Source organism: Panthera pardus, unplaced genomic scaffold (genome assembly GCF_024362965.1).
Source record: "Panthera pardus isolate Hobbes unplaced genomic scaffold, ASM2436296v1 HiC_scaffold_13, whole genome shotgun sequence".
Lineage (NCBI taxonomy): Eukaryota > Metazoa > Chordata > Mammalia > Carnivora > Felidae > Panthera > Panthera pardus.
In genome coordinates this window covers 169,187,280-169,205,469 of record NW_026526688.1, presented here as the reverse complement: position 1 = coordinate 169,205,469, position 18,190 = coordinate 169,187,280, and the positions used below count along the sequence as shown (strand labels likewise).

At 40.3% G+C, this 18,190-nt stretch overlaps 1 protein-coding gene across 6 annotated transcripts in view; it reads right to left on the bottom strand.

The window, feature by feature from the left end:
- Positions 1-18,190, bottom strand: part of ATP8A1 (ATPase phospholipid transporting 8A1) — a 231,874-nt gene that overhangs the window by 190,441 nt on the left and 23,243 nt on the right. For 5 of the 6 annotated variants that reach the window (XM_019413074.2, XM_019413084.2, XM_019413061.2 and 2 more), the window contains exons 2-4: positions 6,732-6,846; positions 5,381-5,480; positions 4,117-4,215 (exon numbers count right to left, since the gene is read on the bottom strand). In XM_019413074.2, the coding sequence (XP_019268619.1) occupies positions 4,117-4,215; positions 5,381-5,480; positions 6,732-6,846 (314 nt within the window). Of the gene's footprint in view, positions 1-4,116; positions 4,216-5,380; positions 5,481-6,731; positions 6,847-18,190 lie in introns of those variants that run through there. The other variant, XM_019413094.2, reaches the window with a different exon arrangement.

Here is an 18,190-nt window from a genome sequence, read left to right as displayed (position 1 = left end):
AACTAGTCTACCCAAATCCTCTCTTTCCTTACAATCCATTTTCTATATTTTAGTCAAAAGGATATTTGGATGATGACAATACAGTTAGCATTTATTCATCACCTTACTATAACTAGGCATTGTTCTAAGGACTTCAGTGTATCATTTAATTCTTTTGTTTAAATTTTTTTTAAATTTTATTTATTTTTGATAGAGAGAGCACAAGTGGGGGAGGGGCAGAGAGAGAAGGAGACACAGAATCCGAAGCAGGCTCCAGGCTTGGAGCTGTCAGCACAGAGCCCGACGCGGGGCTCGAACTCACAAATTGCGAGATCATGACCTGAGCCAAAGTCGGACGCTCAACTGACTGAGCCACCCAGGTGCCCCAGTGCATCATTTAATTCTTATGATAGCTGATAGCCGGTGTGGTTACTTGATTGTCTGTCTCCTCTACTGGGCTGCAAGTTCCATCATGGCTACTTTTATTCACTAACACATTCCCAGTAGTTGGTCTCTGAATATTGTAGACTTTAAAAAAACATCTGTTTTATAATGAATAAAGTTGATCAGAGCTTAAGTTAACAAGTGTATAGCAAAGAAGGCATGTTTTCTGTGGTGAATATCATCATTTAGCAACCAACCTTGACCCTTATCATAAGAGTTGACATTTGACACGATGCTTTTTTTTTTTTAAATGAAAAGTTCTCCACTAATTTCAGAATATTTTCAAGTAGGTATTTATGTCATTTGCTACCTGCACATTAAAAACAGGAAACTGCATTTTGTTGAGCTGGACAAAGCATCAGGTGTTAAAATGCACTGGGTGCATAAGTCTTAGGTGTCTCACCTGGAGTGTTCAATATAAAAGAAGGTTTACTGTAATGTAAGCTGTGTTTTATTCACTGATGAAAGAGTGGCAGACATTACTGGTCTTCACCACTATCTAGTTCTCCTCTATTTTCATGGACACTGAGATTAGCCTCCTTTTTGTTTTGTCACTAGTTCTGGTATCAGACTGTAAGCAGATGTGATGTGCTTTATTTTTGGGGCAAAAACTTCTGGACCTCCATTCTCTCTCCCTCTGCTCTGGTGACCACCAACGTTCCACACAGTAGACCCTTGATTCAGCTGCATCCCTGAGTGACTACATGGTGCGTCCTGCCCTCCCTTCCTCCCAGAAAAAATACCTGCAGTGTCTTTGAGTACGTGAAAAGAAACTTAGGTTTAAGCCACTGATATTTGGGACATGATTACTACTGCAACAAAAGTTCAGCACATCCTATAAGTAACCTAGTAAATTCTTGGCACCAAAGTACTGCTTCATACATTTCATTGAAGGAATGGACAAATATATGTATTCACTGCAATTACTGATAAAGATACATTACTGATAAAGATACTCCTTGGGCAATCATCTAAACCATTTGATTTTTTTTCCCCCTAGGGAGTACTTTTTCAAACTTTCTATCACCTTACAAGTTGACATAAATGTCTTGTTAAACCATTCTTAAGGACTTATTTTACTCAGTTTTTTTTTTTTTCAGTTTATTTACCTTGAGAGAGAGAGAGAGAGAGAGAGAGCGAGCGAGCACACATGCATGCGCCCACAAGCAAGGCAGGGGCAGAGAAGGAGGGAGAGAAAGAATCCCAAGCAAGCTCCATGCTGGCAGCACAGAGCCCAATGCAGGGCTCGAACTCACAAACCAGGAGATCATGACCTGAGCCCAAATCAAGACTCAGATGCTTAACCAACTGGGCCACCCAGGTGCCCCTATTTTACTCAATTTCTTAACAATGATTTTATTGGAAAAGCACTCCACGTAATACTATTTCTCCCCACAAGTATTATTATATCCTCCAGGAATTGCCTGGAAAGCTGCTTTCTGATAGTACACAATTATTACATTGTGCCAACAAGAGTTCTATTTAAAAGAAAAACACCTTTTGGATAATATTTTATTCACCTTTTAATAATATTTATACGTTTCCATAGAGAGGGGTTCTAAAAACCATAGCTAGAGAACTTAGAGGTTTGTTAGAAGGAAAAGAAGAAAGATAGGCAGCTTACAGCAGGGATGATAATGCAGGGCTCTGGAGCCAAACTGCCTTCTTTTGAATTCTGACAGCCCCAGTTATTAACTGGATGACCCTGAGCAAGTGACCTTGCTCCTCTATGCCTCCTCTCCCTCATCCGTAAAATGGGAGCAATATCAATAATCCTTTAAAGAGTTGCTGTAAGACTTAAAAATGTAAAGGATATCGAACCAGCACATGGATCCCAGAAGCTCAATAAATGTGATCGATCCTACTGTTGGTGACTTGCCACAATATAGAGGAGCACTGGATGAGACAGAGCTCTGATCCCAACTGCGTTCTTGGACAGGCTCATGACCTCCCTAAACCCCAGTTTCCTTACCTTTAAAACGGGATTAATATTCAACTTTTAAAGGTACTGAAGAAATGAAATGGGAAAAACATGTACAAAAACAACAGCACAATGTCTAGTAAATAACCTATGCTTAATCAAAATTATGTCAAAGAGAGAAAAGGGACTACATAAAGCAAAGAAAGTGACAAATTATAGTAAAGACCGATCCTTATGGACTGCCAAATCCAAGTACAATTTAAAGGATTTAAAGGAAGTCTGTGTGGAACAATACAGGTAAAAAGAGAGTCCCTGACATTTTCAGTTTGTGGTCCCCTTCAAGCATGTTATTTCCAGGGAAGAGGATAGTGATGTTTTACAGACATGCAAACAGACAACCTCTGTCTATACTCCTAGACACTTGGAGGTTTTTGAGACTGATGCTTCAAATGGACATTTGACCCATTTCAAATGAGTCTAGTGAAGCTATGGCTCATGCGTTCTTATGAGTTCCCAATTTGATTCTCTACAGAAATAATATTAATGTTTGTGCAACTTTAAATTGGAGCTTCCCAGAGAATGTCTCAGCCTTTCCTCACCTTACCATCTGACTTGCCTAAGGCCTGACAGAAAGTCATTTCAGATTGGCCAAGTATTTAAAGAGCATAGGAAAAAATACATTCGCTTCCTCAACTGAGGTAGTTAAAATAACGGTAAAACAGAGGAAAAAAGAAAAGTCTGAATTTATTTTGGGGAACTTATTTTATTTTATTTTGTTTTTAATTTTTTTTTTAACGTTTATTTATTTTTGAGACAGAGAGAGACAGAGCATGAACGGGGGAGGGGCAGAGGGAAGGAGACACAGAATCTGAAACAGGCTCCAGGCTCTGACCGTCAGCACAGAGCCCAATGCGGGGCTCGAACTCACAGACCGCGAGATCGTGACCTGAGCCGAAGTCGGCCGCTTAACCGACTGAGCCACCTAGGCGTCCCGGGGGAACTTATTCTATAAAAGGGAAATGGACTTCCTCTTTTCTCAGCTACTACAGAATAATAATAAAAATAGCATATATGTTGGTACTTTCTTTTAAGAAAATAAAAGGAAACTTAGAACTACTAATGATGAAAAGGAATCAAAAGTATTTAATAAAGTAAAAACCATGCCTATAAATTAAAAATACATTAAAAGCCCTTTACATTTAGATAATTTGGAGGGTACCATGTTTAACTTGAAATAAAGTTCAAATTGAAAACTGGGCATAATTGAAATTAATGTTCAAATATAGTTTTCTCTCCAAGCCAATTATTACATTTAATTTCTTGGGGCACATGGGTGGCTCAGTCGGTTAAATGTCCAACTTTGGCTCAGGTCATGAGCTCGCAGTTCGTGAGTTCAATCCCCGCATTGGGCTCTGTGCTGACAGCTCAGAGCCTGGAGCCTGCTTCGGATTCTGTGTCTCCCTCTCTCTCTCTGCCCCTTCCCTGCTCACACTCTTTCTGTTTCTCAAAAATAAATAAACACTAAAAAAATGTTTTTAATTAATTTCTTTTATTACTAAACTACAAACATGGAGAACACTCTAACAAGTGGTCTGTAACAATAAAACTGTAGAAACTAAGAGGAATGAGCTCCAGAATACATTCTACATATTTTTAAGTTGAATAAGCATTTTAAATAGCCTCTGCCAAGAATTAAACTTAAAGAAAAATGTATAAAAATACGTATATAAAATAACCATCACATTTGTTTATGAAAAAAATCAAATACTTACAATATCTTCTATTATCTCTTTGATAGCTGCCACAGCTAAGATAAATAACAGAGGAACCAGTGTTGTGTAGCGACCTGTTGGTGATACATCAGGTATTTGCTATTTGGGGGGGGGGGGGGGGGAAGAAATCCAGTGAGAACCAGCAAGTTTATAACATATTTAAAAACAACCCCGTCCTAGTGCCTCTTAAAATATGCTTCAGTGATTTTACTCTCACGGCAGACTAACACTGGGTGAGGCAATTGGCTCGTATCTAGTAAGTGGCTGGAAGAACATGATAGCTCGCTTCATGGCAAGCTGTTGTATGTAGGGGAGTTAAATTAATACCATACCATCTTTAAAACTGATATTTTAAAAACACACTGAACCACATGGGAAAATAGCCACGCATTGCTGTATGGTTAAAGCAGAATGTAAAACATATGTATTATACGATCTTCTTTTTGTAGGCTAAATGAATAAATAATATTTAGGGTTGGGAGGGGCAGGGGGAAAGATGGCCAGGAGAAAATACACCCCAAATTTTAGGGTAGTTGTCTCTGAGTGGTGGAAAAATAATAGTTTTAATTTTTTTACGCTTTGTTGTGTTTTCTTATTATTTTTACAATGAATGTATGCTTTTTAATACAATGAAACTTGTTTTCCCTGAATTACTACTCAATTACAAAAGGAAATGTTTAAAAAAAAATTTTTTTTAATGTTTATTTATTTTTGAGACAGAGAGACAGAGCATGAACGGGGGAGGGTCAGAAAGAGAGGGAGACACAGAATCTGAAACAGGCTCCAGGCTCCGAGCTGTCGGCACAGAGCCCAATGCGGGGCTCGAACTCATGGACCATGAGATCATGACCTGAGCCAAAGTTGGAGGCTCAACTGACTGAGCCACTCAGGCACCCCAAAAAGAAATGTTTTAAAATGGTAATTCTTATATTCTAAGGTTCAGAACTATTACTGTTACTAAAATAAATTAATATTTAATTACTATTTGAAGAAAAACTTCCCTCCCTCTTTACCATCAAATGTCCTCCCTGCCACATTGAATGTATAGAATGCTAAAAATAAGCTGACAAAAATGAATCAAAAGGCTTGAAGAAGTAGTGGAATTCTGATATCGCCTGCAGCAGGAGTTGGAAATGTCCACCCCAGCCAGCTTGTCTCTCTGTGTTTTAGATGCGCTTCAGGAGATGGGTCATGGGCTTAACAAAAACATTTATTAATATCTGAACACTTGACTTTGAACTAAAGTTTTATGACATGACTTTACCTGCAGCAGTGCAATAAAGAGAAAAAATGAGTTAGCAGCTCTTCTGAACTGAGAGTAGAGAAATCTTGGAAGGAAGGTGATTATGTTGTATTTCGCAGTGCTAGAAAACAAAATGAAAGGTAGCATAAAAAATTAATCCATAATTAGCACCCACATTTACAAAATTCTATTACTATCATATAAAAAATGAGATGGACAGCTGCCCTCTATTTCAACTTGGGAGAATACTGCAAATGGTCATTAACCTAGATGAAAGTAAATGAAAAGACTTATCTAATTAAGTAGTAAGAGTTTAATTTTTCTGCATAATCTCTTTTGTTCTCTTTGGCCGATCATCCTTTTTAACATACTAGGAGTAGCTTACAAAGAAAAGCAACTTTAGTTAGGAGAGTATATAATACACTAATAAAAAATAAAATCTTACCAAAAAATCAGGAATTTGAGCAAGGCCAGAAACTTTTTCTTTTAATATTACTTATTTTTGAGAGAGAGACAGACAGAGACAGAGTGTGAGTGGGAGAGGAGCAGAGAGAGAGGGAGACACAGAATCCAAAGCAGGTTCCAGGCTCGGAGCTGTCAGCATAGAGCCCACCGTGGGGCTCGAATTCACGAGCCTTGAGATTGTGACCTGAGCCGAAGTCGGACACTTAACCGACTGAGCCACACAGGCGCCCCTGTAACTATTAATATTAAATGGTTATTTCTCAAATCCAGGAATTTGGCCACTGGAGAAACACTGGGCTCGTGAGAGGGGTGATGGGGTACTCACTCCATCCAGAGGCCACTCAGTGAACAGTGTTTACAACGGTGATAATTTTTATGCTGTTGTTGGAAGGCAAATGTACCAGTGCAGGAACGCAACAGCCCTCCATTCCTCAGCACCATACTCAATCTTACAGCTATCAAAAGCCAGAATTTAAAGACTATTTAACCAAAAGGAGTTCTTGGTGAGGGACTGCAAAGGCTTCTTACCAAATCTTGAATTTTGTTAGCCAAATAACTGACTAACAATAACCACTCCTTCTTGTAACAGCTTTACGACAAAGGCATTTACCCATGAGCAGCTTTCACCATGCAGACACTATACATAGAATTGGTACAGTTGGTAGGGTATGGCTGTTTACCCTTTCTGTTTACCTCCTTCCAGCTTCCAGATTCTTATTAATATCTCCTTATTGACTAGAGGATGCAGAAAACAGCAAATTCACACTGCCTCCAGTAAGTTCTCAAATATGAACCGATTTCACCGAAAGCTCTTGGTGAGCATTTTTGTTTCGGCCAGAGAGGAGAAATGGCCTATCGGGTGTCGCTGTGATGGCTGGCCTGACAAGCCATCTTTGGCAGTTCCTACCTGACTTGGTTATTGCAGAATTTTGTCAGCTGGGGCTGGTTGATGAATATAGTCCGTATTTCCTCCTGGTCAGCCAGTGAAGTCTTCTCTGAAACATCATCTGTCTTCTCATAACCTTGAAGAGAGACAGTCTTTTGATTCAATAAGAAACGTTTCATTTTATCATCCAGACCACAACATACTTCATAACTACTTGAGATTCTAAAATTTGTTCAGAGCTATAAGCTTCTCCCTGATTGGTGTTCTTGTTTCTTTCATAATAGAAAAGGAAAATCCCCACATCTAATATTTCAACTAAAAGTCAGCATTTAATAATCATATAAAAACTGACCCATTTTAAAATCTTTGCAAATTTTGCAAATTCTTACTCATTGTTCCCCCATAAATGGTCAACTTATTTCCTTCTGTTATGTAAGAATCCATCCAAAAGTAACAAAACATTTTAAACTAGTTTACCTTACAGTTTTAGAGAAGAAGAATAAGACAGAGGTAATTCAAAATATATTTAAAAAACTTAAGTATACATATTTAATACCTCTCTGGGATTTTTTTTTCCTTTTTGGGTGAAGACAGAAACAAGATAAACATTAAGGTTTACAGAGGCAACCACCATGTTCTGATATGACCACAACTCACTGTAATCATCTTAATCTTTCCACTAACTGCAATTTATGTTCATAAAGAGCTTCAAATTTCTTAAGACCATTTCAAGTCATCTCAGGGTCATTCCTTCTTTTTATGTTTCTTTTTTTTTAATGTTTTTTTGTTTTTTAGTGTTTATTTTTGAGAGAGAGAGACAGAGTGCAAGCAGGGGAGGGGCAGAAAGAGAGGGAAACACAGAATCTGAAGCAGGCTCCAGGCTCTGAGCTGTTAGCACAGAGCCTGATACAGGGCTCGAACTCATGGACAGTGAGATCATCATGACCTGAGCTGAAGTCGGATGCTTAACTGACTGAACCACGTAGGCGCCCCTAAAATTTTTTTTTTAATGTTTATTTATTTTTGAGAGGCAGAGTGTGAATAGGGGAGGGGCAGAGAGAGGAAGATACAGAATCTGAAGCAGGCTCCAGGCTGGCAGCAAAGAGTCTGATGGCGGGGCTCGAACTCACAAACAGTGAGATCATGACCTGAGCCAAATTCGTCCATTTAACCGACTGAGCTACCCAGGTGCCCCTGTTTATTTATTTATTTTGAGAGACAGAAAGAGAGATAGAGAGAGACAGAAAAAGAGGGATGGAACAAGTGGGGGAAAGGCAGAGAGAGAGGGGGAGAGAGAGTCCTAAGGAGACTCCATAGTGCAGAGTCCAACTCAGGGCTCGATCTCACAAACCATGAGATCCTGACCTGAGCTGAAGTCAAAAGTCAGGCACTCAATGGACTGAGCCACCTAGGCGTCCCTCAGGATCATTCTAACAATGCAACAGATTCAAGCAATTTCAACTGGGTAACATCTTATCGCAAAGTTGACAACACTTTAAAAATACATACAAATTCTCAGGGTACCGGGATGGCTCAGTCAGTTGAGCATCTGACTTTAGCTCAGGTCATGTTCTCATGGTTCATGAAATTGAGCTTCATGTCGGGCTCTGTGCTGACAGCTCACAACCTAGAGCCTGGTTCAGATTCTGTGTCTTCTTCTCTCTCTGCCCCTCCCCTGCACGTACTCTCTCTCTCTCTTAAAAATAAATAAACATTAAAAAAAATACATAGAAGTTCTAAAAGAACATAAAACATTAAACTGCTTCTTTTACCTTCTAGTAAGAATTAACTGAGACTAGATTAAATCAGTCCTTACTCCTTTCCTAGAAAGAGCCACCAACAGTATTCTATTAAAAACCCAGTTTTCTTCTCTTTTTATTCAGGCAATTCCAACTCCTCCTATAAAACCTGCTGACAGGGTTTCTTCTTAAGTACTCTAAGATGCTAAGTCAGTGTTTCTTCTCTGTATTCCCATAGCCCTCTGCACTTCCCAGTCCCCAGCAAAACACCCAAATCAGAAGATTTTGTTACTGCCTGCTTCTGAGTCTGTCTCTCCTTCCCAGAATGGGAACTCCCAGAGGCCACACCCAGAGGGTGTGTTACTCATCATCCGAACACCAGTACCAACCAACAGCAGGTACTCAATAAATGTTTGCTGAATAAACACCAAATGACAAAGGAGTGGTTATTTGGCCTTTTCTTTTCTTTTCTTTTTTTTTTTTTTGAGGGCAAGTAAATGCTTCTCCACCCATTGATAAAGAACTAATGGCAGCCAAGTGCTGGTAACAAAATGTATAAGAAAAGCTTGCCTGTGGGGTCTGTTGCTATATGAAACCAGAAAATCACTTAGGCTTTCTACAGAGGTGGGCAACACGAGTATGGGGACGCAGTTGTGTGCAGAGGACGCAACAGAGCTGAAGCATAGACAAAGGGCAAGGTAAAGGCAGTGCGATGTGCTGAAAAAGCACACGGGCAGATCTCAGGAGACCTCTCATGCTGGCGAAGAAGTCTGGAACGCATCCTCTGGTTGGCAGCGAGCCACTGAAAGCTTTCCAAGTAGAGAGGCGCAGAGTGAGGATGGTCACTCTGGAGGCCACATGGCTCCCAAGTGAGTGCTGTCATATCCATTTTACAGTCTGAATGAAGCACACGGGCAGCTTTGCCTCTGCTCACATGGTTAATAACTCTCTTTCACTGCACCACGTTTTAGATACAGGTTTCCCCCCTAGTTTTATATAATCAAAATTTTATATATGGATTGCTATAGACTGGACATTTGCATCTCCCCCAGATTCATATGTAGACAGGTAATCCCAAATTGATGGCATTAGGAGGTGGGACCTTTGGCAGGTGATCAGGTCATGAACCCTTGGGGCTCAGGCAGTGGGATGCCCTGCGCAGGTGTGATACTGAAGGAGGGAGGGAGAGCTGCACTGAAAGCAGGGAGCCAGGCACTCCACCAATGGGAGCTGCCAGTCACCCTGTCCTATCTCTTCAGGGCTCCAGGGAGCTCAGCCACCCAAGCTCCTCCATCAGCAGTGATAGAGAGACCCTGCAGGCACCTGAAGCCCGTTCCCAGGATGTCGAAAGCCAGGTGTCACAAGTACCACCTAGCATTTGGCCCAGAATCCCTAGTTACTCCTTGCAGGTGGCAGCAAGCCAGCAGTAAGTAGACACAGGGACCTCAGGAACTCTCAGGAATATCTCAGTGAATGTACCTAACCTCACAGGTCCTCAGGAATAATCCATGAAGGCATCTGGGAGAAAGGCTGGTATTCTTACTAAACTGGAATGGGAAAGTCTGTAACTGTTATACTTAGAATCTTCAAGGAACTCTCATCTTACATTATAGAAATAAGCAGGTTAGGTCTGGACATATGGGTAACATATCAATCCCTCAACATCTGATGAATTAACCCACTGGTAGATGATAAGAGTCTAACAGCATCGGGCTAGCACAGCCTGATGCACCCAATCTCACAACAGGGGTAGACGCACCCGTAGAGCCCAAATCTTCAAAGTCTGTTGGGATACCTGGCAATGGGGCCGTGCTTCAAATCTGTTGCACACAACTAATTCTCTGCCCCTCCACAGAGCTGAGAAGGGTGCTACCAATGTTTAACTCCCTGACTCACCTCTTTCCTGACCATCTCCTTCTCCAAGTTGAAATTGACATTTAATCTGTGAATGGGATTTTTACCATCAAACCTTACAGGCCTAGGAACAGATATGTCTCTCTTGCAGGCGAGTCTGCTCCTATCATGAGTTGAGCTTACAAAAAAAATAAGAAAGCAAACTCATTTCCTGCATTTTCAAGTTCTTGGGGGAGCGGGGGCGGGGGGGGGGGCATCTCAATATGGTCCCAAGTACAGACACAGAAATTAATGATAGTGACACCAGATCCACACTCCTTCAACACATCTTGAATATTCCAGGAAAACCACCCCTAGTCACCCCCGTGTCCTCAGTGTTCACTCAGGCATTTGACATCTGCTAATAGCATCATTACTCTTCCTAAACTAAAAGTGCTACAGGGCGAACCCTGGCAGGCACAGTCACACACAGCACTGTAAGGAACAGACATGAAGCAAGTCTCAACGGTGTCTTCTGAACCACATTAGCTTCTTTCAACATTGCACCCTCGAATGTCCGTAATGTCTTAAAACCAATCAGAAGGAAACCAGTCTCCTAAAATAAACTATTCTGCACTAGCTTTTACGGAAATGAATAAGTAGGATACTTTTCCCTATTTATGCAAGAAAGAATAGGCAATGATTCAGTAATTCAGAATTCCAGGTACAGTGAAAATTCTATATGTAGTGTCGTATCCTGCTTATTATTCCCCAGCAGAAAAGCACTTTTGTTTTCCGAATTGTTTTTAACTATTTCAATTAATGACAAAGTTAGTATTTAAATGATAAAATTACTTCACAAACCAGGGATTTTACCAGGCTCATTTCTGCATTCTTAGTTATAACAGAACCAAATGCTATTTCTAGACTTCTGAAGGACCAAGAGTTTCAATATAGGGAAGCAAAGAGTCACATATCACTTTTAGCCACTGAACGTGCTACAAGAAGATACTACTTTGTATTACTAAAGAGGGATATAGAAGCAACATCCTCCCGGTGACCATTTCGGCTTTCAGCAATAATTTTCATTACCGAGTAAACAGAAGGTGCTGACGAGTCAGCATTCTAATCATGGCCCTGAAGTGAACAAGCGTTCATCTTCCCCTAACGGTGTTTGATCATTAAACCCACTTGGTGGTTGTGAGGCAAGCTGTGGTTCTTCCACTGAGTACTTATGTGACCCTGTGAAAACCATGCAATCCCTGGGGGTTATTTCTCTCCCCTTGTAAAAATGAGGAAGGTAGGCTAAGGTTCTGAAGTTCTTTTTCAGCTCCAAAGTCTTATGAGATTAGTATTTGCCAGGAACCAGGGAGAAAAAAGTCAATACGTCATTTGTTCAGAAAAGCAATGAAATTTAAAAACAAAACAAACATTTCCCTACTTCAGCCAGATGATTCACAGCAACAGCTGCCTTATATGGCCTGCAGTAGAACTCAGTTACAAAGTCAGACTGCGGTCCGTGTTTGAAAAGGTAAGTAGTGACTATCATCTATTGCCAGCAACTACCTGGCACCCACTTATGACCAGGGACTACTGGGTTAATTAGTATATTCACATATAGTCTTTCTTCCTCTGCCCAGACTCATGGTCGCATGCTTGTATGCACACAATATAATGCGACAGAGAAGAAAAATGTCTAACAGATTATTAAAGTGAAGAGCTTTGAGTCCTTTTCATACAATTAGAGCCGAAGTATCATCTTTGAAATTTTCTATTTCTCACCACAAATATCATGCCCCAATAAGACTGATCATGTGTTCGTTCATTTGTTCATTCATTCATGCATTCACTCAACATATTTCAGCATAAGTGCCTACTATGTCCCAGCAAAAAGCTTCAGGAACAGCAGAAAATTAGACACAGTCCCTTCTCTCAGGAACTGGCTTTCTAGAGTAGAGCAAGATAAATATAGATCATGGTAAGTGTGATGAAGAAAATAAACCAAGTGATTGACGGAACCCTCTGTGCTTCAGTTTCATCATCTTACGATGGAGATGATAATAGCGTCTACTTCAAAGGGAGGTCATGAGGCTCCCATGAGCTAATAAATACAGAAAACAATGCCTGGTATATAGTAAAAGCTCACTAAACGTTAGCTGTTCTCATTGTTGCTGTTGTTACCACTACCGCTACTGTGGCTTTATACTGAGTGGTAAGGGAAGGCCTCCCCAAGGAGAGGCTGAGGAGGGACCTCAACCAGGAATTAAATAAGGGACAGGGTAAACCCAGCTGGGGAAGAGCAGGATGCGGTCCGTGTTTGAAAAGGTAAGTAGTGACTATCATCTATTGCCAGCAACTACCTGGCACCCACTTATGACCCAGCTGGGGAAGAGCCTTAAAGACAAGAATAAGGTTGGCATTTCCAGGTACATAAGGATCAGTAACAGTGAATAGGAAGGCATCAAATAAGGAGACGCAGGGCCAGATTGGAAAACAGTAAGAAGCCTGAATATATATTCTTAACGTGGTAGGAATCCACTGAAAAGTTGTAGGCAGGAAGATCGTTTTGAGGCTACTGGGACAATTCAGGTAAAAGATGATGGGGCCTGCGTGCCATAGCGGTGACAGGAGATGAAATGGATGCATACACATTTTTTTTTGGAGGTGGAGCTGCTCTGACCCTTACAGCCTCTCCAGAGCACACATTACCATCGTACCCCTGTATGATGCCACATATACACGCTGTCTGAAGCTAAAGCCCAAGATGAGGGAGACCTTTAGGATTTTAAATGCAACAAAACTGGGGTGCCTGGGTAGCTCAGTCGGTTGAGCATCCAACTTTGGCTCTGGTCATAATCTCATGGTTCATGAGTTTGAGCCCTGCGTCGGGCTCACTGTGTCAGTGTGGGGCCTGCTTCGGATCCTGTGTCCCCCTCTCTCCCTGCCCCTCCTCTGCTTGCACTATCACTCAAACAAATAAAAATAACAAATGCAACAAATGATCAACCCCTTAACAGAATCTCCATACAAACACTCCTATCCTTAAAAATCATGCATCATTTTCTTTTTACAACATACCAATTGATAATACTAAAACCAACGGTATACTCAAGGAAGGCATGACAGAATCATAACTGGGAGCACAGACCATGGAGTGAGAGATACAGTTCAGGTCCATCCATCAGTTATGAACTAGGGTCATCTTTTAAAAAGCTTTTTTAAATATATATATATATATATATATATATATATATATATATATATATATATTTATTTATTTATTTATTTATTTATGGGGGGGAATGCAAGCAGGGAAGGGGCAGGGAGAGACACACACACACACACACACACACACACACAATATCTGAAGCAGGCTCCAGGCCCTCAGCTGTCAGTACAGAGCCTGATGCGGGGCTTGAACTCCTGACCCACGAGATCATGACCTGAGCCACCAGGCGCCCTGAGCTAGGGTTGTCTTAAGCAAATTACTTAACTCTAGCTGCCGACTTTGTTTCATAGGTTTTTGTGGGGAATAAATGAAATAATGCATGTGTATAAAGTACTCGGGATAGTGCCTAGCTCCTCATGCTCATACAACAATTCTAGCTATTATTTTTATTACTATAATCAGAGAGGCAGACTGTGGGGAAAAGGAATAGGCTTTATGGTCAGATATGTACACAAATTTGTACAGAACACCACAAATTATTGTGTTCTGAGCCTCAGCATCCTCATGCATAAAATAGTTATTAAGAGAATTAAATGGCATTATGTTAGCACAATGTAGCACAATACTTGTCACTCGTACATTTCCTGTCAGCCCATCCTACATCCAGATATTATAAAATTAATCTCCCTTTCAAAATACTTGAAATGAGAAAAACAAGTCTTAAGGACATCAATGTAGGTATTAATATTTAAAAAACATTTTAATGTTTATTTTTTTTTTAAGAGTGAGTGAGAGACAGAGCACAAGTTAAGGAGGGGCAGAGAGAGGGGGAGACACAGAATCTGAAGCAGGCTCCGGGCTCCAAGCTGTCAGCACAGAGCCTGATGGGGGGCTTGAACTCAGGAACCGTGAGATCATGACCTGAGCCGAAGTTGGACGCTTAACCAACTGAGCCACCCAGGCACCCTGGTATTAACATTTTTAAAATTTGTGGATAAATTATAATGAAAATTGTGACCAGTGTCTAAGTATAGATAGCAAAATAATGCATTTTACCCTATGATTTTATAAATTAATATTAAGTAAGTAAATGTTTTCCCCCAAATTGTCATCTGTGTGGGGGGTTATGCAACAGAAAAGCAGGGGTGGGTAGGTAGGAGGGAGAAAAGAACAAAATACAAAATCATTCTGTTGCCTGGTAATATGGTTATAGCACCACTGAGTTTCTGTAGTCTCAAGTTTATTGCAGTTATAAGTAAGGCTAAAACTGGAATCAGAGTTATCTATTACGTTATCTCCTAACATATTCAGGAGAGTCCAACTGTATATCCTTTTGCTCAGTGGCCTCAAATATTAGACATTAAAGAGGTCATATTAATTGCTCATGGTTTTTGACACAAAATGGGGTCATCAGACAAACAGTCTTGCTTGCAAGAGTCATTGGATCCAATAAAAGAATATGAACTGGAAAACTGGCCAGAGACTTTAGAGGCACAACTACAAACTTAGGTGTAATTAAAGTTAAGGGCTACTTATTGGGAAACCATGAGCATTATCCTTTCCAAAATTTTAGTATGTTTTTATTCTGTGAGAAAAATAACAATTAGAAGTCATCATGTAATAGTAGTTTTGCTTTGTTTTTGGCTCAAGTTTCTGGAACAAAGCAATCTTTGGCTAAATATAATTTACAGGCTTGTATTTATTTTGTTTTTAATGGTATCTTACTATATATATAGTTTATTAGAAACATAGAAGCAGTTACTAGAGGTACAAAAGAGATTTGAAATCCCATATCCTGTGCTGTTGGAGCAGAAGAGCGATTTCAAATGTTCGATTGTGAGCTTGGCAGCAGCTGCTGAGGGAAAGAACAAAGGGAAGAAAAACCACGGGGCTGGGAACAAGGAACGGGGTGCTTTAGAGATTAAGACTCACACGCTACATTTTCAAAGATGGCATTGAAGAAATCAAACACCTTTAAAAGTATGGAAAATAGAAATTATTTAGCAATCTGTCTCAAATTTCTAGATCATGGTTGCAATAGCCAGAAGGGAAATGAAATTTTCAATTGCAGCAATATACCTTCCTGTTGATTTATACCTGACTGTTGATTTAGGCTCAGTGCAGTGGACATCAGCTGCTCATTTCAGCTCAGCATCTGCTTCTCCTGAAAAATCCTTGGTTTTCTTTGGAGAACTCTTCTTGCACAACTGCTGGCAGTCTTTAGGGTCTGCTGCATCAAGTTAGTGTTCCCCTTTTTGACTTAAAGGTGGGCACATGGCCCATGGTCGACTAGAAATGGTCAATGTGCAATCTGGATGTATGGAAAGGTTGAGCACACATAAGACTGATCTGAGCTATCCATCTATTAGTCAAACTGCCTTGGAGCATCCTTGGCTTTCTTATAAAGCTTTTCGTTTGATTCTGGGAACTACTCTTACGTACTTCATGAATATGCTCAGCTTCCATACTATGGAATTTTAGCAGAGGCATTTCAGTCCTCTGCTGGAAGTTTTCTCCCAATGTCCATCTAATGCAGACCACTGACACCATATGTGGCCCAGGCCACCAATCACCAGCTGACTTTCCTGCTCTGCATGGAATAGTGACCTGCAACCATAATGCAACTTCCCTGCCCACAAAATCACCAGGCTGCCTAGAACCTTCCCCAACTGGCCCTACTTGCTAGAGCAGATCTCCTCTGATGTTAACAGCTGTCCTAACCAAGCCCCGAGTCCAGCATGTTCTGAGATAACTATGGGTTGTCACCCTAAAGAATTTGCACTACAGTCAAAAAGCTTTCCACATCCCTCGCTTTCCTAACTTCCCCTCCTTTTTTTAATCATTCATGCAAATGGTAGCTCATTACCCTCAAGCCCAACTGAGTTACAACAAAATGTTGTAACAAAGGACATCCACTTACTCCAATGATGTAAAATACGGTTATCTGCTTCAAAAATGGGTTGCTTTCAGTCTTTAAAAAAAGGAGTGAACCCTTCTGTAAGGGTTTTAAAGAATTTTCTCAAAATGATGAAGATACAGGAACTACTTCTAATGGAGAACTGCTCATGGTCAGAGCCAGTGAGTATCATACCCAGGACAATACAGGGAAACCGATTAAAGTACAACCTAGCTCTAAAGCTTTAACACTAATGGAGGTATTCATTCATTCAACAAATAAGCTTGACCCGACTTCTAACTCTATTTCTCCTCTACTTTCCCTGTTTCATATCAATAGTTTTTCCAACCATAAATCTCTCCTACCCTCATGGTCTCGTTAGATGCTACTTAGATGTGAAAGCACCCTCTCTGACCATTCCTCCTTGAAGTATCACCTACAAAAGTTTTGAATATAAAGTGGTCTTGTGATCACTCCAATATTAATCTTTTGACCTATAGTTTAGGTATATTGTGGTAGGGTCCCCTCACTAAGGAATGGAAACAAACAAACAAACAAACAAAACCTTAAGGCAACCTGGCTATACCAGTATGTGACAACATCCCTCATGACCTTGTAACATGAGACCACTTAATCAGACTGCATGTTTGTGTGTTACCATATATGGGAGACAAAGAAATAGAAAATGTATAAAAAAAAACTGCCATGTGGTGTTCGGGGCTCACTTCTTCGGGTACGAACCCAACTGAACAGTGCCGGCATGAATAAAGCTGCTTCCTGGAAAGAAAAGCCTCAGTGTCACAACTCTCTGTGTAAGAATACTGCTACATTACAGCAGCTGAGAATAACAGATGTTACAGATAAACCTAACTTATGCACTGAGACAGGACAGGCATAAGGGCACATGAAAGTAACTGTCTGGTATGTTACTCTAATATCAGGAAGAGACGAAGAACACATCAGGAAATTTTCTTGCATGTAATAAATGTTCACTAAATTTTCTATTTTAATATCAGGCATCCAAAAATTCCCAGTAGTTTACAGTTTTTTTGCCTGTCTTGATACCCACTAATATATTCTTCTATCAGGACCTGTCATACAATAAATGGTAAAGATATTTTTCTTTAAGTGTCTTTGTGGGAACTGATCTAAAAATAAATAAGCGTGAAACCACATAGACAACATTTCTTATCTAGAATAGGAAAAAAAAAAATGGCTATTTCCTGAACTCATGCTGAATTGCAGCAAACTCCAAAAGCAGTACTATCAATTCTAAGTGGTGGACGCTAAAATAAGTATTCCTGACATCAGGAAGAAAGGCTTTCCTTAAGCAGCATCACATGAAAATCTAGGGCCTGCCTAGTGTTGAACCTCACACATAGTAAGCACCCAATTTCCTTGGCCGTCAGCCTTGCAAGTTAACCTTGGAAAATAATCATCTTGGGCATGCTGAATTGTTAGAAATAATAAACATTTTTATTAATGCTAAATCATGCTTAACAGGAAAGGAAGAAGAACAATAAAAGATGGAAGGAATTTAATGATACCTCCTTGAGAACAGGCCATAGATCACTTGGTCAGATAAAAGCAATAAATGGTATGTTCCCGAGAATACATATATTAGATATAGACTTAAAACTTGGCACAGAAACAGACTGCACTAGCAGTGAGGGGTTTCAACTGCCAGACATCCACCAGGCATCTCCTCGAAGTCTCAATTAGCTAAAAGCACCATTGACTTGTCTCGCATTCAGATTCATCTCTGAGAAGGCACAGACACAAGATGAGGAATTGCCACCATGGATTGGACTCTAATCAGTGCAAAAGTGATAAAACAGAACTG